A 20,233-nucleotide genomic window follows, 5' to 3' on the forward strand; every position below is an offset into this window, starting at 1 on the left:
CCTCTCCCTTCCTCTCTGTAAGAAATCAATAAAATATATTTAAAAAAAAAAAAAAAAGAAGGGAGATGGACAGTAAGGGGCACCACTTAACAAGAGGTTCTTGGGGCTTGGTGGTGTGGGAACCTGGGGGATCTTCCTAGACTATCCTCACGTGCGTGATCGCATCTTATGCCCCATTCATCCGAAGGAGACGAAAAACAGTAAATCACAGCTCTGGACACAAGTACAAACCACTGCATGGCTCTCACAGCCGACAGGAAGTTGCTAGGGCAGTGTCCTCTTAAAATAGTGCAGGAAGTCCATTATTTTCCAAGGATGTTCCCGTTTGGGCTCAGTCGGCAGGCTGTGGTGGCACACGTCCCCTCTGGGAGCCGCTGAGCTGAAGCATGAGCTCCCTGATGCCTGGGAGCCGCCTCCGTCGTGGCCCAGGCGTGTAGCTTCATGAGAGTTCCGAGTTAGGTGGGGCCTGGAGCAGGACTTCGCTGTGCAGAGGACAGAACCCAGACCTCAGGGTGAGTCCTGTCCAGGGCCACACCCAGACTGAGACCCAGAGGCAGGTGTTTACAGCATACGACCTGATGATTTGATACATGTATATACTGTGCCTGGACTCCTCCCGAGTTAAGACATTGTGCTTTGTATTACATGCATCTAAACTGGCAAGACCCTGTACCCACTGAGTCTTTAATTTTTTTCATTTGACATTAGAAAGAAAAACCCACATAGCCGAAACTCAGGCTTCAGAATAAACTTTTATTTTCTTTTTTCTTCCTGGCTCCTTTTTACATGTTAAGATTGCTGGTCTCTGCTGCTCTGAACAGTTTATGTCATTGAGCATCCTTCTTCCTTTGCTTTGGAACGGGTGGGATCCTGAAATGTGGCCACACACATTCGCTTTTGCTTCCACCAGACATTTCTGGGCTCCGTGTGCCTGGCTGGACCTGTACGTGGCATTGCGGGGGTGCCGGGAGCAATCAGGAGCCCACCTTCTGGGGGAGGAAGTAAGGGAGCCAGGGTTATCGATGCCTTCAGCACTAGGTAGAATGCAGTGAGTGCTGGGGGAGGCTGATGGCACAGTGTTAGGGGAATTCAGAGGAGGAAGAACACTTCTGCCTGGGGCGACGATATAGGTGTTTTAATTCTGGAGAAGGTCATTGGATCTTGGAGGATGATCACAACTTGCCATGGGAGACTGAGGCGTGGAGAGGGACTTATGTGGACAGAGGCGTGGAGACCTGGGGATGAGTTGGGCTTGACTCAGTGTGTAGGGTGAATCATGGGAAATCAAGGAAGGAAGGTGGACTGGGGACTGAGCTGGGAGGGTGGTTTTTGTGTGTGAGGCCAGTGTCAGTCTTGTTGGCCGACATACACCACCACCCAGAACAGCAGAGTGTAGACCGTCCACACGTTTGAATTGCGTGTGATTTTCTTACTGGCAGGTTTTACGGGTACTTTCGAGGCAGCAGATTTTTGGGTACGCAGTTCTGTTTTGTTCATGTCTCTTAGGTTTAAATAGCTTTGACCCGCGACTTTTCTCTTTGTGCCGGTACGTCAGGATGGAGCTGTGCACTGTGGCAAAGGGGGTCCTGAAAGCCACTCTGGGCCTATAGGAAACGCGAGCCTCTGGGTTGCGACCTGGAGGCCCAAAATCTCCAGACTGATTGTCTCTAGCACCCCGAGACATCTGTGGGGCCCACTCTTGCACCCTAAACCTGTCTAAAATTGCCTTCCTAGAGAAATGTGGAGAGTGGGTTGTTGCAACGTCTTGGCGAGCATTGCTTCAGATAACCTGGTTAACCCATGTCCGCCTCTTGTCATTTCTTGCAGATGGTCACAAGAACGAAGAAAATATTTGTAGGCGGGTTATCTGCGAACACGGTGGTGGAAGACGTAAAGCAATATTTCGAGCAGTTTGGCAAGGTAAGCGGTGCGTGGGGGTGCCCAGATGCGCCTGGTCAGTCCTTGGAAGTGGCTGCCGTGGCCCCTGCCTTTGCCACAGCTGTGTCCTTCAAAAGCCGTGCCCTTGAACTTGGCCGTCAAGATTGAAGTGAAATTCGGCAGAAGCTGAGATGGAGGAGCCCAGCCTGTGGTTGGCACGGTGCCCACGTGCCTGCAGGAGCAGACAGAGTGGCCTTTGAGCACGGTGATGCCGGCATTGGCTGGCCACTTGGGGCTGGGGCTCGGAGCTGGCAGAGGCAGAAGCTGGGAGGGATGCGGGCCTGAGTCACAGGGCAGGGGCTCCCGCAGAAGCTGCTGGAAGCCTGTGAGGCGGCTGGCTTCCTCTGTGCCTTTCTGAATAACGGGTGGAGAGAAGGGGCCCCCTGGGGCCCTTTGCAGCTAAACCCTTCCCTGTCAAGTGCCCAAGGAAACTCGGGAAGGACGCTGGGCCTGTACCTGTCAGAATGTCTGGGAGGCAGCAGCAAAGTTACCCCCTGGGTTGTGCTGCTGGAACTGGCTGAGAGCAACACGGAATGTCCCAGATCAGTCAGGAAAAGGAGTGTGAGAGTGTGTGTGCCAGACAGACGGAGTCTGACAGACAGACAGGATGCGGAACCATGGTGCTGTGTTTATGTAATTCAGCCTCTTCCTAGTCGGTGGGGGAGCCGGGGCCTTGGAGAGGGGGCTCTTCCCAAGGATGACATGCTGCCTCAGGACGCTGCCTCAGATGGCATGCTGCCTCAGGGCCCCAGCAGGGCAGCTTGTGGGGGACTGACCCCTTTGGCCCCTGTGTCCCAGGAGGCTGGCAGGCCAAGTGTCTGAGCTTTCTGCTTCCTGTATCTGTGAGTGGTTGTGGGCATTATCCTGGGAGCCAGGTGTGAGATGGTTCCTTCTGCACAGGTCTGTGTCCCCCCTCTTCCCCCAGCCCCTGCTGAGGGGCTGACATGGCAGAGGGCTGTGTCTGTGAGATGGCCCTGCTCCTGTTCTAAGCTTCCCCACTCCACCCCTTCCAATCGATGTCATGCTTGTCTTGGGTGGCGCAAAGGTACTCTGCCCACTGCGCAGTCTGAAGGTTCTGTGCTTATTCATTTGCCCAAGGCGATGGGCAGCAGTGACCCTGTCCCCAGGTGTGTCCAGTCGTGAGCTGCTGTCTGGAAAGAGTGCCCTGACCTCTATTTAGCCTCTAAATGGAGATTTTTTTTTTTTGTCTCCGGTCTTAATCAATTTCTTCATGGATAGGAGAACATGCAACAAAGAGAAACCAGCCTCCTCCAGCCCAGCCTTGCATTCAGAATGGCACTTAGCTGCCCTTCCAGGTCGGTCACGGACGACGCCTTCCCCGCGGCACTGTCTGCTGCGTCGGTCGGGGGCTGGTTCACTCTGGCTGCTTCTGAAGAATAGCTGAGTGCGTTGGTGGTGGGTGATCCTGTGCATTATCATACTTCTCTTCCAGACGGATTGAGAGCACCATGGGGGATGTGTTCATCGCCCAGCCCCACCCTGCCTAGGGAAAGAGCTTGGAAATAATTAAAAGAGACAAGTCCAGCTTGCATAATGGAAGGCTCTGGAGTGTGAGCCTCTTTGCTACCGTTCCGCCTTTCAGACAGGCCAGGGTTAGTGTTTGCAAACATGAGGTGGGATTGCTTTTCGAGCCGTAACCTGCCTTGGAATCTCAGGGGCCTGTTTGTGGTGTCAGGGAAGTTGATGCTTCCCAGATGGGCTGTTAGCATATCCCAGACAGGCTTGTGCTTGCACATCTCTGCACATTCCCAGCTCTGGGTTTCTTTCTCTTTCTCTTTTCCTTTCTCTTCCTGTCTTCCTGTCGTTTTTTTCATTAACACTCACAGTTGTGACCCAGTATGCCAGCAGTGGGAGGCTCTTCAAGCTTTGGCTAGGCCCAGGGCAGCAACCATTGCTGCCCTGAGAACACTTGTCCCCTTGTCTGGGAGGCAGTCACACTCTTCGCTGGCCAGGGCCTCACCCGGTCTGAAGCCGTTAATTTTGGTATCATCAGTTAATTTTGCAGTAACATTTCTGGATTCCAGCAGGATGGGTAAACTTATCAAGTGTTTCATTAAATGACTAGGGAGGTGCCCAGCTGGCATGGCTCAGTGTTTGAGCGTTGACCTATGAACCAGGAGGTCTCAGTTCAATTCCCGGTCAGGGCACATGCCTGGGTTGCAGGCTTGATCCCCAGTAGGAGGTGTGTAGGAGGTAGCCGATCATTGATTCTCTCTCATCATTGATGTTTCTAACTCTCTCCCTCTCCCTTCATCTCTGAAGTCAATAAAAATATCTACACCAATAAAAGAGAAAGATGCAAATTGACCGTACCTTCACGATGCCCACCCAGCCAATCAGGAGTGAGCATGCAAATTAACCCAACAAAGATGGCGGGTTAATTTGCATACACAGGTGACGACACAGGCGTTCCACCCCGCCCCAGCCGCTTCGGGCCTCTGGGCAGTGTGTGGGAAGGTGAAAAGGCAGCTCTGGGCCACAGCAAAGGCAGAAAGGTGGCTCCAGCCAGAGCGAAGGTGGTGCCAGCAGCCAGGGGAAGGAAGGCCCATTCTTGCATGAATCTTCATGCATTGGGCCTCTAGTATTTTAAATAAAAAGGCTAGAGAGGCTTTTGAATGTATCAAAACCATAACACTCTGTGTGCTCATGTTTTAGTAGCTTGTTTCATACATTTGCTCTGTGAATCATTTGGGTCTGTCTTCAGAATAGCTTATTCCTCCTTTGGCTGGTGGTTGGTGTTACGTTTGTGTCCCCTTGGGTAGGCCCATCACCTCTCAGGATTCTGGTATAATTCAGTTGAATCCAAATGATCAAAGGCGGGGAGACTCTGCTTGTGAGCCTTAGGGGCAAAGAGTAAATCCAGCAGACTTGAAGGGAGGTAACAGGTAAGTTGACAGACTGATCTACCCTTCAGCAGTTTGTATTCTGGGTGAAGGAAGTAGTTCACACACACACACACACACACACACACACACACACACGAAGTATACACACACATGTTCCTGACTCTGTAAAGTTGTTTGGGGCTCTTTTCAGTTGGTTTATTGCAGATTAGGGAGTGTAATTTTATTATTTAGTGAGTTCATACTCAGTGTTGGATACTGGGTCAAGCCCTTGACTTATTTTACATCATTTAATTTTTCTCTGGGAGGCTGGTGGAGGTGCTGCCCAGTTTGTAGATTGTTAAGTCTTTGACTCAAGGTCACAGCCCCCTGAAGGGTAGAGTGGGATGCAGACTCCCCCTCCAGGCTTGTCTGATAACAGAACCTGAACTCTGGGCCCCATTCTCTGCTGATAAAGCCATAGGATGTAGGGAAGGGAGGTGCAGGGGAAAGGGAAAGCTTGTGCCCCCTTGTGTGACCCGGGCAGTGCTGGGCACCTGCACGTGCATTGCCTCATTCCATCTGCACAGTGGGTTTTGGTATCATCAGCCCATTTGAAGAAGGTGGACAGTAAGGGTCAGAGAGGTTAAGTCACAGCTAGATCACCCAGGTAAGGCAGTATAACAGCCAGAACTCACACCCTCCCTCCTCTTTCTCCGAGTCTAGAACTTTCCATCCTTCTCCAGTTTCCATTCAGGGTTCGCTGTTCTCTTTTTAGGTTTCCCTCGCTGTCATTCCTCTCTCCTCTCCCGCATCCCTTCTTGCCCAAGGTGGCAGCTGCTTCAACTGTTTATTTCAGGTGGCAATCAAGATGGCTAAGACTGCTATCATGGGGCTGAGCTAAGGGAGTTTAAATGTCATTACTGTAAGTGGAGTGGGTGTGGAATGACACACCGAGTGCTTTAAATAACTCAAACCCTTTTGTGCTTTTCTCCTACCTTTCTCCCAGAAGATTTACCCCCACCCCCACCCCAGATCAGGGATGTCTTTACTTGTTTATATTTAAGATGAGATCATGAAGTGTGGCCATTGGCCCAAAGTTTCAGCTAACTTGGATGGCCACCCCCACCCTCTGGGTGGCAGTTCTGGTGTTGTCATTGGACAGAAGTGAGGTAGAAGTTATTCCAAGCCCTGGTGCTGGGTCTGACCCCACTGTGATACCTGAACAAGCCATTTCCTTCCTGGCCTCAGTTTCTCACGGAGGGAAGGGATTGAAAGAGTTGTCACGGTCAGACAGTAAACATTTTTGGCTCTGCAGAGCATATAGTCTATGCCACAGCTACTCACTTCTGCTGTTGTGTGGAGAAACTGCCATAGCAAACAATTGGGTGTTGCTGTGTTTCAATAAAACTTTATTTACAAATGCAGGTGGTGGGCCGCATTTGGCCTGTGGGCCATAGTTTTCCAGCCCGTGGACTAGAGTATTCTTAAGGTTGGTTTCAAGCTTGAAAATTCAATAAATTAGAGAGTGTTTGCACATACTTAGGTGGAAAGATAGATATCTAAAGACTGTAACCAAAACTAGGTATTATCAATAGAGTAATGAGTACGATATAATAAGCAAAACAGTCATAAGGGTGGCTGAGTTCATTGCTGGGCTTCAGATGCAGGGATGCTGAGGATTCTCTATTTGGAAACAGCTGCTGTTTAGAAATGGGAATCTTCATCCTCTGAGTAAGAGCCAGCAGAATTGTAGAGTATTTCCAACTCCCTATTACACATGTGAGATCTAAATTAACGAAGACCCAGAATTTGTGAAGTTCAGATTTTATTATGAAGATTCCTTGAGTTGATGTTTCTGAATTAGAGGGATGTGTGCTTTGTGCTTGGTTTTTAAATGCCTTTTAAAATTTGATTACCAAGGCTGTCAGTCAAGGTAGGAAGAACATCTGTCACGTAGATGACAAAACTGATGTTGAGAAAGGTCAGTAAGTTGTCCAAGATCGCACAGCTCACTCATTTTTTGCACAATCTAGCCCTCACCTCTTTTTGCTGTTTATTAAACCTCCCCTCCCATTTTACCCTAAGCAGCCCCATACTCAGAGGGAGCGAGTTTGGGTCATTTGTCAAGACTGTTGACATATGGTAATTTATTTTACTACTTGAGGTTTCCTAGTGGACGTTATCTGTGCTCATGATTTGATACATACAAGAATGATGTATACAGACCATCCCAAAAAATGGCACGTAAATGATGCTCTAGATATGCACACACAGGCCCTGCCGATCCATCGGCTTGCCTGCCACAGCTCTCCCCACATCCCGAATAATGCGGCTTGGTAATTAAAAAGCACTGGGATCAAAGAAAGTCCATGTGCACGGGTTTCCTCCTTCTCCCCTTTGGGCCCCTCCTTCAAGTACCAGCTTCTTAAGTTCTCACTTATAGGATTTGGGAGATCAGAAAGAGGCCTTTCAACGTAATGAATTCTCGGCTGCGTCCGGATGGAACAGTCCTGCACCTTTCAGCGTTCACCTCGATGATAGGGCCTCTTGGTGCGCGCTCGCGAGGTGATTCGCACTTTATGTAACTCCCGTGAAAGTAAAGCAGCCGCATCTGGAGGCTTCCAATTATACTTCACATGGTGAACTGTGTAATTAGTTTGGAAGACTTACGCTTAGTCATTGGTTTACCCTAATCGGCTTTGGCTTTCCCCACCAACAAAGTGAGCTTATTTTGCTAAGCTGAAACGACTCTGCACCCTTTGTTCCAGCCTTTTATTGTCTCATTCCTTTCATTCTGTTTTACTGCCAAAGTTCTGTTTCATTAGGCCTACAAGTCATTTCCAATTCAGTGGGCTGCTACAATCCGGCCTTTATCACTCGCTGCCCTGGTTCCCATGTCCCTTCTGGGCCAGTGCCCGAATTTGTGGTTTGACATGAGAGCTTTAACCCCTTCCTGGGCCAGCCCCGCATTGTGGTGGATGGGAAAAGAAGGCCTTAAAGTGACCGGCTTGGAAAGTTACAGCCCTTTAGGTCTCATCAAAGGGGAGCCCGTGAAAACGAGGTGAAAAGGGTCCTTGGAGTCTTTTTGTTGGATTGGGGTTGTGTGGGGGCCTATAAAAGTTAACTTGAGTTACAGAGAATGGTGTGTGAAAGCTTTTGGGAAGAGAAAAATGGAAAACCAGAATGAATTGGCTTTTTCATGCAGCGAGGCCTTATTTATTCCGCTTGTGTGTGACACCTGCTAGTTTCAGCTCAGGTTTTACGTGCAGGCCCGATGGTGGCGTCCACCCCGCTGCTCAGACACTCCTTTTGATACTGTATGTGTGAGGAGAGTAAGATCTAGAATAAAAATGTTAGAAAGGCTACAGATTCGAGAGAAAATAAATAAGCAAGTTACCCTGTCCCTGAGACGGGACTGTGATCCCCAGGTAACATTGTCTTGCTTGCCAGTGTGCGCGGTAGATGAACGGAGCTCCGTGCAGTGCGCGGTTCTCTCCGATCAGGCGTGGAAAACAAAGGTCCCGCCTGCTCTTTGTGGGCATCCAAGCTCCCAGGAGGCATTTGTCTTCTGAAGTGGTTTGTGCAGGTGGACTGACTGCGAGGCGGTCGGCGGCCCGGGCCTCGCCTGTCATCTGCTCGCCGTTGCTCTGGGAGCTTTGATGTTCCTCAGACCCTGAATTATGACTGTGGAGTGGACCAGGGAGGACCGTTGGCCTCTCCCCTTCCGGGCCGGCCAGGCTGAAGGCTACTTTTGTGTTTAAATTCTCTTCCTGTAGTAGCCTGAACAAGGCCAACACTGTCCTCATGTTTTATTAATTCTCTGTCTGGTTTGTGTCAGTCTCTCCCTTCGGAAGTGTGTCATACGGGGAGGGGACTTTATTTGCCCTCTGACCCCTGGCATAGTTGCTGCGTGCGAAGGTTGCAGTTAGCAAACAGGAGGATCCTGCTCCTCTGCCTGCCTCAGCCTTCTGGGCCTTGTCGGCCAGGTGGCCGCAGGCAGGCAGGCAGGTACCCACGGGTAATACGATCCCCGGGCTTTGCAGGTGACCCTTCCTGCCACAACTCTGTGTTCTCCTGGGGAACTTTCCCTCCATAGACCCACCCCTGCTGCAGCTGGTGGAGGGAGTGGCGTTGGAAATAGACTGAGCACCCCAACCTCACTTCTCCTGAGTCTGTCTCTCTCTCTCTCTCTCTCTCTCTCTCTCTCCCATAAAAAGGAGCTCCTGAAATAGATCAGTGGGTTTCTAGGAAAACTTCCCATTTCCCTTTTAGTGTATAAAATATAGCCAGCTGTTGTTAGGCAAATGCATCAGACATTATTATTTCTCTGTTAACTGTGTTTTTAAAAATACAAGTAGAAAAATAGGATGCCTTCTGGGGAGCAAGCTGGGAAAACTTGGAGATTTGGGGAATCAGATGCCATGGCCGTATTCATAGTAGGTAGAGGAACAGGCCCCAGCTTTTTCTGGCCTTGCTATGTAACTGTGCTCCCCAGTGTGGCTTAGCATTATTTCTTGTTTCTAGGAGGCCCTAAAGAGGAAGGCAGGGGAGCCCTCAGGCAGGAAGCAGTTAAGAGCCAGGGAGGGGGAGCCTAGAGGCCTGAAGCCCTCCACCAGCTCACCTTCCCAGAGCCTCCTGGCAGCCTCAGAGGACATCACTTACAATGGAGTTGTTTGCATGAGAAAGAGAGCCTTTCTTCCCCTGGATGAACTTCAGTGGGAACTGAAAGTGTCTGAGAAATCAGGGTTCAGGCTTGCACCAGTGGGTGCAAGGAGTGTTTCTTAAGGGAGAGAAAGCTCGGTTCATTGAGATTTGGCATAGAAATCGAATTCCATTGTTTTGTGGAGTGAACATTGATATGGAGATTCCTGCCCGTCCCCTCACCCCTTCAGTCGGACACCCCATTACAAGGGTCGTGAATGCTTTTCTTTTTTCTTCTTCTCCTTTTTTTTCTTTCCTTCTTTTGTCCACTGAGAATTAGTCTTCTGTTGAATGGCCGGATTTGTCAAGTTACCACCCTCTAAATTTTTACAGCTCTGTGTGTTCAGACTCCGTATTTGTGAATTAGCTGAAAGTGGGCTGCCAATCGGTCCTCTATTTACATTCGAGGCCATCTGAGTGAGAGCCCCAGAAAAATGTTAATATGCAGAAAGAGGCAGAAGGGTTGAGTTTCTGCCTGTTGCTAACCTCACCACTGCCTTTAAAACCAATCAGGAGGCACACGGCTGATATTTAATAGCTTTTAGCTGATTATTTTTCTTCTCCTCCTCTTTCTTTTCTCTCCAAGCTGACCTGGGTGTACTTGAGCGGAAATGAAGTCATCCACATGCTGAATTAGAATAATCACAGGCCTCCAAGAATGAAATGGAAGCAGAGATTAAATGGTAGAGGGGAAAGCTGGCATTAATAAGCACCAGAAAAACTTTGCATAAAATAAATAGGAGATTTGATAGATTGAATTTGTATATGCATTTTTCTTCACGTCGTTTTGTCTTCCTAGCATCCAGTCACTGGCAAAGTGGGATTTGATTCACGTCAAGTCCACATACCTTCTGCAGCCTGGGTGATGGCCCTTTCTTTCTCGTGGGACATTTGTGTGGCCAGGATGTTTCCAGGATAGAAGAATCTGGGTGGAGGGGCTGTTACTGTGAAAGGTTGATTATTACTTGTGGCAAGTGCTGAGGGCAGTGGTGGTGGTGGGGGGCGCGGGGTGGAGGAGAGGCACCTGGAAGACAACACACAGCAGGGAAGCAATAGCTATGGACAGATTCCTGATTCTAGAGAGCAAGTCTGGGCAGGAAGAAGGTTGGGTCACCACCTGTCCTGATTTTCTTAGGACTCACTGGGTTTCCAGGAACTCTGACCTGCAAACCACTCTAAATAAGAAGGAGGTGGGAAAAGTCAAGACACTTGGCCTGAAATCTGAAAATGGGTGACACCTTCCTTGACCAAAGGATTTGAATCTCCCTTCCTGTGTGTTCTAGAGAACACTTCCTACCTGTTTACAATCTGTCCTCCTTATTTAACGGCCACTGGCCACTGGGGGCAGGAGCCAGTAAGGAACCCACACACCATAGGGGCCAGTAAGTGTTAATGGAGCAAGTGGCCTGGGGAAGGCCAGACAGACAGACAGACAGACCCCCATCCTGGGGCAGGGGGCTGCTCACCATTGACGTGGAGTGTAGGACCACTTTGGGCTCCTACTTGGGGATTACTTCGACGTCTCTTGAAAATAAAAATGTCTGCGCCATGTATGGAAAAGGGAGCTTCCTGTAGTCAAAGAGCAAAATAAGGGTTTGATTAGATTAAAAGCCCAGCAGAGTGCTTTGTTTACAGGAAGGTGTTTTAGGTGGTCTGTCGAGGAAGATGTAATTTATGGAATGGGATTAGTTGTAAATTAGAGACTTTTGGTTGTTGAGGTCGCTCAGGGTCCTTTATAATTGGCGGCAGAGGTAAATAAATATTTTCAGACTTGCTTATTGTTTGAGGAGTGTTAGTGCTTGGGTAAGAAAAAACAGCTTAAAGCGCTTTTCACTTAAAGAAATAGAAGAGCACGGAATGATGGTCAGAGGCATCTTCCTGACCTGGTTCCGAGCTTTCTTAGGGATGGCAGAGGGTTGTGCAAGCCCCGGGGAGACAGGTGCTGGAGTTTTCCAGGGAGCTTGCCGGATCTCTGACATGGAAACGACTATTTCTGGGTTTTGTCTTTTAAAAAGATCGCCCCATTTTCTTCATTGATGCATGTGTTTGGCCCAAAGGATTTATTGATGTCACGACTCTCCATTCCAACTAAGTTGGCATCTGTGATCAGATTCAGAGATTCCCGTTTGCCCAGACCTTTCATGGGTCGTGTCTTATAGTGCTCCCAAAAGCCCCGTGAGCTAGGAGGAGTGACCCCATTTTATGTTGATTTAAAAAAAAATATTTTTATTGATGTCAGAGAGGAAGGAAGAAGGAGAGAGAAACATCAATGATGAGAGAGAATCACAGATTGGCTGACTCCTGCACACCTCCCTCCTGGGGACTGAGCCCACAACCTGGGCATGTGCCCCAACTTGGAATCGAACCGTGATGTCCTGGTTCATAGGTCGACCCTCAACCACTGAGCCACACCAGCCAGGCAGGAGGGTCCCCATTTTAAAGTTAGGGAAGGAGGGCTGGGAGAGCAGAAGCGACTTGCTTGGCCAACCTCAGCTGGGGAGCAGTGGGTGCAGGCTGCAGGTCCTGCCCCCTGGTGAGAAGGCCTGGGTTTGCCGCTCCAGAGCTGCACACCGGGGCCACCTCCCTCAGCTGCGTGGGGTGCTGTGTCCCGCAGTCTGCAGCGCCACAAGGTTGATGGGACACATTTTCCAGGAAACTGACTGTGACTCTGCAATTGTTTGTTTAAAACTTATTCTATTAAAACAAATATTATGACACAGAATACAAAATTTGTGGAATTGTTTTGAAAAGCCATGAGGCCTGGAGACGCTTCAGGATAGCTGCTGGCTACCGTAGCCTCTGTCTCCCTGCATTCGGCTGTCCCAGATTTACTTGAACATGAGGAGTTCTTGGGTAGAAGCGTTGAGAATCACTACTGTTTAGCATAGGGATTGGCATACTTTTCTGTCAAGGGCCAGATAATGAATGACTGCTTTCGGTTTTGTGGCCCAGATGGTCTCTCACAGCCACTCAACTCTGCTGTTGTAACAGGACAGCAGCCACAGGCAGGATGAGAATGAAATGTTGTGATTGTGTTCCAATAAAACTTTATTTACAAAAATCAGAAGGCTCCTGGATTTGGCCTTCTGCCATCATTTGCTGGGCCCCTGGTTTAGCATACTGCCTGACAATAAGGGTATGGAGTTTTTATACTTTGAGGTCAAATCCAGCTCATCTCTTTATTAGCTCAGTAACCTTGGCAAGGTTATTGAACTTCTTTCTCCCTCAGTGTCTTTGTCTGTAGAATGGGGATGAGGATGGTACTCACCACATAGCATTTTCATGACTACTAAATGAGCTATTGCATATATACAGTTGACCCTTGAATGACATGGGTTTGAATTGTGTGGGTTCACTTATATGTTGATCTTTTTAAATAAATATACAGTTGGCTCTGCATATCCCTGGGTTTCATGTTCTCAGATTCACCCAGCCATAGTCAAAAATGGTATTTTGGATTCGCGGTTGGGAATCCATGGAGGACCTACTGTAGGCATGTTCTGTGCCATTTTATATAAGGGTCTTGAGCATCCTCAGATTTGGGTATCCACTGGGGTTCTGGAACCAATCTCCCGTGGATACTGAGGGATTAGTTTTTGGGGAGTCAAAAGTTATACATAGATTTTTGACTGCAGGACTGGGGATGGTCAGTGTCCCTCACCTCTGCGTTGTTCAAGGGTCAGCTAGTTCTTAGCATCCTGCTAGCAACAGAGTAAATGCTTATAAATATTGGAAACATTAGCTGCTGTTATTTTCATCCTCAGACCAGGTTTCAGCCTCTAGAGTTGCCCTTCTAGCCCTATCCAGCAGTAGTCTCTCTCTCTCTCTCTCCTCTCTCTCTCTCTCTCTCTCTCTCTCTCTCTCTCTCTCTCTCTCTCTCTCTCTCCCCATCTGTCCTCTGAGTGGGCTTATCACTCAGTTCTTTCACCCACTTTGGGGATAACACAAATTGAGAAGTCTTTTCTGGATCCTCTCAGCTTTAAGTTGGAGATTCAGTTTTGTGTAGTTTCCGATGGCATGTACCTCAAGTTTAACCCATCCACCCTGATGCTTCCAGTTTGTGGAATTCACTTCAGGTTGCTCTGGTTTGGATGGAAAATTAGGAACTGATGTAGTCCAAAAGAGAATTCTTCTGGTTGGTCCCTGCTGATAAACTTTTAAAACTCGTTTGAATAATTAAACATTTTTTTTTTGGCGGGGGGCGGAGGGGAGGGGGGGCTAAGGGATACTGTCTGGAAACTGTCCCAATATCGTTTAGCATTACCCTCTTGAGAGAGCTTTCCACATCCTCATTTAAGTTTCCTTTCCTTTTTCTTTACATATGATTCTAATAAGCGCTGTTTTCTGGTTTTTTAATTTATAGCAAATATTAAGGTGGTAGGAAGATGTTAATAAAATCAATGTAAAGCAGGAAGGAGGAAAACCTATAAAAACAGAAAGACTTTGATCCTAAAAAGTACCGCATGGCTAAGCCCATTTAGTGCAGGGAAGCAGCTGTCCCTCCTCCTTTGGTCCAGAAGGCATCTTGTCTGCGCCTCATGCATCCTTCGTTGTTTATTGATCCGTTCACCAGATCTTGATTGTCTTCCGAGTGCCGGGCAGTGAGCTAGCTAGGACCAAGGGCATATCAGCAAACAAAACAGACAAGATCCCTGCTTACTTGTTGCTTAAGTCTTAGCTAAGATGGAGTTGGGAGGACCAGCCAAGAGCAAACAAATAAATAATAAAAACAAAGTAATTATAAATTGTCTCAAAGCAAACAAACCCAGAGCTGAGAGAATCCATATGGGAGTGGAATGGAGGAGTTGTGGTTTATCAAGAAAAAAGTCAAATACACGTAACCTCTTTGCCCCAGGGAGACTGTATATTCCACCAAGGGCCTGCTTACTCACTGTGTGGCACCAGGACTGGCCCGGCACCTGGGCCGTAGTTGGCACTCAGTAAATAGTGGCGGAATGAATGGACCCTCTGTACCAGAGGGCAGGGCTGTGCCAGTCATTGGAGGACTTTCAAATGGTAAAATTCTGATCTTTCTTTTTAAAAAATGGGCTTTAAGAGAATGTATTTTGTTATCTGGAGCATTTCCGTATGTGGAACCAAACCATCATTTCCCTGAAGCCCAGGAGAAATGTGCTATTTCCATCCTGCAGGGAGAGCTTGCTGCAACTAAGGGGCCCCCTGGGCGGGGCAGGGTGCAGCGGGTCCACGGCCTTTGCTGGAGCAGGGACATTCCCAGGTGGGTCTTGGTGTAGGGGTAGACAAGGAGCTGCTTCAGGGAAGGGACGATAGAGGAGGGTAAAAAATGGGTACACGCATCTCCTGTGTCATCTTCTCCTGTGTCATCTTCTCCCCTGCTCGTGTCTGTCTTTGGTGTAAGAAAAGCAATGGACCTGCTAAGTGGAAGGTATTAAGTAGGGTCTGTGGTTTTCAGAAACCGGTGGGAACATGGACTCATCTTGACTCAGATGCAGGCATCTTCCCAGGGTGGGGGCACTAGGCAGGGGCTGGGCCACTCCCCCCCCCCCCCCCCCCCGACTTGCTGTGATCAGCCAGGCTGAGGAGTGAAAATAGGTCCAACCACATTAAGCCAAAGCATAGACATCTCTGATGTTGGGAAATCTGTGGGCGGAGAGAACGTGTTTGTGAGTACCCTCCCCCTCCCCTCCCCCCCATCACACTGCTAGACAACAGAAGGATGTCATTGGCATCTATTGCCAGGCTCTTGGGAATTATCTGAGTTGCATGGGATGAAGTAGAGCGATTCTGGACTTTGGAATCAGGTAGACTTGAGCTGGAATCCAGGTGCCACCATTTGCTGTTAGCGTTGTGACCTTGCACTGCTGATTTCACTGTCCTGAGCCTTCTTTTTTTGTCCAAGTGGGGAATACAGTTTCATTGATAGGGGGTTTGTGAGAATTAAGAGACATGTTTGCCCAGTGTGTCTGCCATGTGGCTGTTCAATGACAGTCTCTCGTCTTTGCATTCATATTCTCCCCACCCCTCCCCTCTCTGTCCCCCCCCCCCCCCCCCCCACACACACACCTACCTGGTGAAGTCCCACACTGCTGACTTCTCCCAGGCTCACCGCTCTCCTACAAACACCTTACCTTAATCTGCACGATGCGCTTCCTATGTGCCAAGGGGATTGCTGTGAATTTTTAGAGAACTAGTTTCTTGGTCCCTCCCAGTCTCTGCCCCCATCCCTCTGGAACCATCAGACAAATCCTGAGCCACAGAGTCCTGCATCTAAGATCCTGCTAGATCTAACCCAGCTGGAGCGGCTGCCTGGGGGAGGCCGAGGGGAGGATTTGGCTTTTTTCCCCTCTTATGCTAATGAAGTGAATATGGCAAGGAGTCACAATATTTTCTTTCCAGGCAAAGAAATGTTGTAGTAGGAGAAACAGCATGCAGGGGAAGCAAATGCGATCTTACTGGATTCTCTCAAGGGAGGAATAGGACAAATTGTCAGCTTCTGTTGAGAAGATAATGCTCTCACTATGATAAATGCCAAGTTTCTATTGAAAACCACCATTTTCATGGTGGCGTTCCCGAGCACGTGGTGCACGCCTGGCAGTGGAGGCCGACTGCGCAGGAGAGCGGATATTGGTGGGGGATTTGTTTGCTTGCGACGAGGAATCCGTTTAAAGCAAATGAGAACGGGCATTAACAATGTTCTTTGAAGGCAGCTTTCTATTGCTGGCTGGAGTGCTCCAGCATGGCCCGCCCTATAACACACCTGTGGGGACACTGCACCCTCCACAGATTCTTCTTGCATCTGACTCAGATTAAAGGCGCACACGGGCTGGAAAGCCACCTATAATAATTTCCCCTCCCATGGGAAGTAGCCGCTGTAATTCACTTGCAGGCAATTTCAAAAAGATAGCAATTTCTCCCTTCTCTCGGACTGGGATTTTTCTAACGACTGTCTGCTTATAACATACCTTCTCGACAGGGGCATGTCTGGTCATAGTTAATTGAACACCACACCCTTGCGGTTGCCTTTTTGGGGGTGTCTTATGCCAATGCCTCTTTGCCGCTTCACAGTAGCTGGTCTTCCTCATGGGCCTGTGCTCAGGGGAGTCAGGGAGTTCCAGGGCCGAGCTCCGAGGATGCTGGGCCACTCAGGACCCTGGCTTGTCTGGGGGCCATGGGACCAGCTGGAGGGGGAAGAAAGAGGTCTTACCAGGAGCTGTTGACAGACCCTGAGGGTGGCTGTGCTTGTTCGGCCATTAATTCATACAGTGACCCAGTTCTTGAGTGTTTGCTCCGTATTAGGCACTTTGTGGGGCCATAGAGATCAGTGAGGCAGGGATGTGGGTGAGAGGAGGCTAAGGGCGTGCCACCCGCCACTGACGGGTGGCGATGGTGGTGGCCGCTGTGGAGTGTCCTTTGTGCCTGTCGCGCTTTGCATCTGCCGTCTTGCCTGTTCCCCATGGCGGCCTCTGACGGACGGTGCTGCCTTCATTTGCCTCAGCACCGACGGAAGATGTGCTTGGCAGACATTTATTCTGGGTTCTATCTGAGCTGGCGTGCAGGGTAGGAGGAAGCCCACAGTGTGTCTCGGCCCTGGATATAGCAGCTCTGCCTGTGCCCACTTTGGAAAGAACCGATGGAGGATGCTCACTTGCAGAGGCCTTGAAAGAAAGAGCTTGACTTGTCATCAGCTGGAGGGCAGGGAGGGAGGCAGAGTTCAAACTGGAGGCCTGCGCTCGCTTTTCCCAAATGGATTAACTGCCGAGGCTACGCCCCAGGATTTTAAAGACTTGCCCCTTCTTGCCAGGTTCAGAGTTCCTCTCTGAGATCTTACCCTTCAACCCCACCTGAAGCTACAAGCCAAGTTAGTTGGTTTGGCCCAGGGGTGGGCAGTGGACACTGTATTTTCAGTGTTGGAGAATCTAAGAGAACAAATTCTCAGGGTGTCTTAGATGTACCTAATCTCATATTGTTTCCCAGATTCATTTAACCTGGGCTCTGCTAGTGAATGGATTTGGCAGCCCCAGGAAATAGACGGAGGCGACTCCTCAGATACAGTAGGACAAAATGATAGAACTTAGTGGTTTTCTACAAAACCCTTAACGTGTAACCACTAGAGTGAAAGTTTGTAGAAAGTGTTCCAAATTAAGTGTGTTCATTCTAGATACCTTTTTTTAAACCAAGGCAACAAAAAGAGATACCACTTATTTTCGTATGTGTTGAGTTCTCCCAGTCTCTCGGGATCATGGAGTCACACTTTCTTACAGGGATTGACAGACTCACTGGAAAGGACCAGCCAGCACAGTGTTTTCATACAGTCTCTGCCCCAGCTCCTCAGTGCTGCCATTGTAGTGGATAAGCAGCCATAGCCAATGAGCACTGCTGGGCTGTATTCCAATAAAACTTTATTTACAAAACACCCAGCAGGCTAGATTTGTGGGCTGTAACTTGCTGTCCCCTGCTGTAGACATTCCCATCCCCAACTTGAGTCTCAAAGAAAGGAATGATTTCATAGGACTGTGGGCCTTTTTAGGGTCACTCATAAACTGATTTAGGGGACACCCATGTACTTGTTTGGAAGAACGGCCCTTTTATTATAGACACGCATTAGAAAGATGACATTGTGTGGTCTCATGCGGTCCCTCCCATCCATTTGCAAAAGGCTTTCTAAGTAAGTAGCTTCAAAACCAAGGCCAGCTAGAGGAGCAGAGCACACAGGGAACATTAGGTGGACAGGTGAGGTGCGATCCTGGGGTCCTGCTGCTTCTTGGGCGACCGGCTGCTGCTGAGGTGACAGGTGCCTTGTGTGGCTGTGGCAGACCCAGATAGAGGGCTGCACTGGAGAATGTGTGTGCAAAGGTGTGCTTGTCACCTCCCACTTGCCTGACCCATTCCCAAAAGGTCAAAGTGGAAACTTTTGTGCAGCTTCATACAGTGGATCCTCTACTCTGCTAACTCACTCCCATGAATGGAAAATTTGATTGTAATCATTTTTCTAAGAGAAGGGGGGGAAAAAACCCCACCCAGAATCACATAGATTAATTTGCACTCCTTAGGGCTGTAAAAACCCAATGACATTGATGTGTCGATGAAAATGTGGAAATTAACACTTGGAAATTTTTATATAAAACCCGCATTGAAATTTCAGCTGAACATTCACACACTAAGAGGAGCTATATACTTACACCCGAAAAAAACTCCATTTGATGCAAGCTGCTTATTTTTCCATTGTGGACACGTGGGCTGAGGTTCTTAGTATGAAATGTAATTTACACAAATTAGTCCAAGGCAGGTAGAGTGTGAAATTAAATTGATGCCTTGATTTCTGTATTCTCTAGTAAGTGTTTCTCTGAAAATGTGTCATTTTTATCCTAGGAACTTCGAAGTATAGTTTTACTTATTTATTTTTTAAACAGAGCAAAGAAGTCCTTATTGGTTAAGGACATGAAACAACCTTAATTACAGGCTAAAGAGGCATGTTGCACTTCGTTTTGTGGCTAAATATTAAGAGTAAGCCCAACCTGGGCCAGCAGTAGATGTGGAAAACTTAGAATTTAACATGTCTGTTACATTTCTCGACTACCTGGACCAAGCCATTTACTTTCTTTGGCTGTTTCTAGAACAGTCTAGGTCTCAGCCATGGAGACCTGGAAGGGGCGTGGGAGGCCTTTGCACAGAGGAGAATGCTGAAGCTTAAGGGTAACATTGCTCACTTCTCCCAGGACACCCTGGGTCCTGCTGGGCTCTGGCACCGAGGCCCAGCTGCTGCCTCTCTCTGAGGGCAGTTGTCAGCATCTGGCGTCCCCGTTCCAGCAATGGTGTAAGAATGAGTCAAGTATGGGGTGTCCTGGCTCAACTTAGACAGTCCAAGAGGAAGGAGAGTTGCCACGTGTTCAGAAATAACCCTGGATTCCAGCCGAGGGGCCACATTGGAACATCTTAACAAAGGCAAACATGATTTGACCCCCCTTATCAGCAGAATGGCCAGCTCTCCAGGGCCGAACCCATCTGCGGAGTCCTTGGGGGCCCGCTGTTGACCATCCTCAGCTAAAAAGGAGTCAGTTTTACATTTCCAGAGTTTAGGATGTTGCGGTTGCATTTTTATCAGCATCTTTCTGCTAGGCCACCCCTCAGCAAGGTAGATCTGGGTCAGCCCTGCCAACTTTGGAGTGAATCATTTCCGCCTAGCAACTCGTAGCTGATGTTCAGGGCACTCTGGAAAGTGAATTATGGGCTCTCATGATTTTTATTTGTCCATGGTGGCATGGGTGGTATTTATCTCTCTTGTCCCCGCTCTCCCCCCTTTCAGAGCTTTTGTCTCCATCTGAGTCAGCATGACATGGTTTGAAAATTGCCTGTTTGCCTTTTAATGATGATTAATGTCCACAGCCATGTTTCAAATTTAGGATCTCGGGAAGAGTCTTGGATACCGTTACCAAGAGCAACCTGCAGGGGGAGTTGATGAGGTGGGGCTCTGTGCTTCTGCCCCAGTGAGATGCCTCCTCGGTTTCTCCATCTCCCTCCAGCACCTGGTGGATCCCTTTCAGGCCTTTGGCACCAGGAGCTGAGTTGGAGCAGATGGGCGGGCCCCCATATGGCAAGCTTACCCTGCCCTCTTGGTCACTTTTGGTTAGAGCCTCCCTGTGGGGTGTCTGCAAGGGTCACTCCTTCTTGCCCCTCCCTCCCTGCCCCCAAATCAGGCCAACGAGGAGCTAAATTTCCTCCACAGCAGGTGCCTGTCATCTATCTGAAGATAGTTGCCAACATCTGGTACA

At 48.8% G+C, this 20,233-nt stretch overlaps 1 protein-coding gene across 5 annotated transcripts in view; it reads left to right on the top strand.

Annotated features, from left to right (window-relative positions):
* The window catches only part of MSI2 (musashi RNA binding protein 2), a 367,561-nt gene that overhangs the window by 126,943 nt on the left and 220,385 nt on the right, over positions 1 to 20,233 (top strand). For all 5 annotated transcript variants that reach the window (XR_008554705.1, XM_028154770.2, XM_008147737.3 and 2 more), the window contains one exon: positions 1,828 to 1,920. Coding sequence is in view for 4 of the 5 variants with exons in the window: in XM_028154770.2 (XP_028010571.1) it covers positions 1,828 to 1,920 (93 nt within the window). In the remaining variant the exon portion in view is untranslated. The remainder of the gene's footprint in view (positions 1 to 1,827; positions 1,921 to 20,233) is intronic.

This window comes from Eptesicus fuscus, chromosome 20, assembly GCF_027574615.1.
Source record: "Eptesicus fuscus isolate TK198812 chromosome 20, DD_ASM_mEF_20220401, whole genome shotgun sequence".
NCBI lineage: Eukaryota > Metazoa > Chordata > Mammalia > Chiroptera > Vespertilionidae > Eptesicus > Eptesicus fuscus.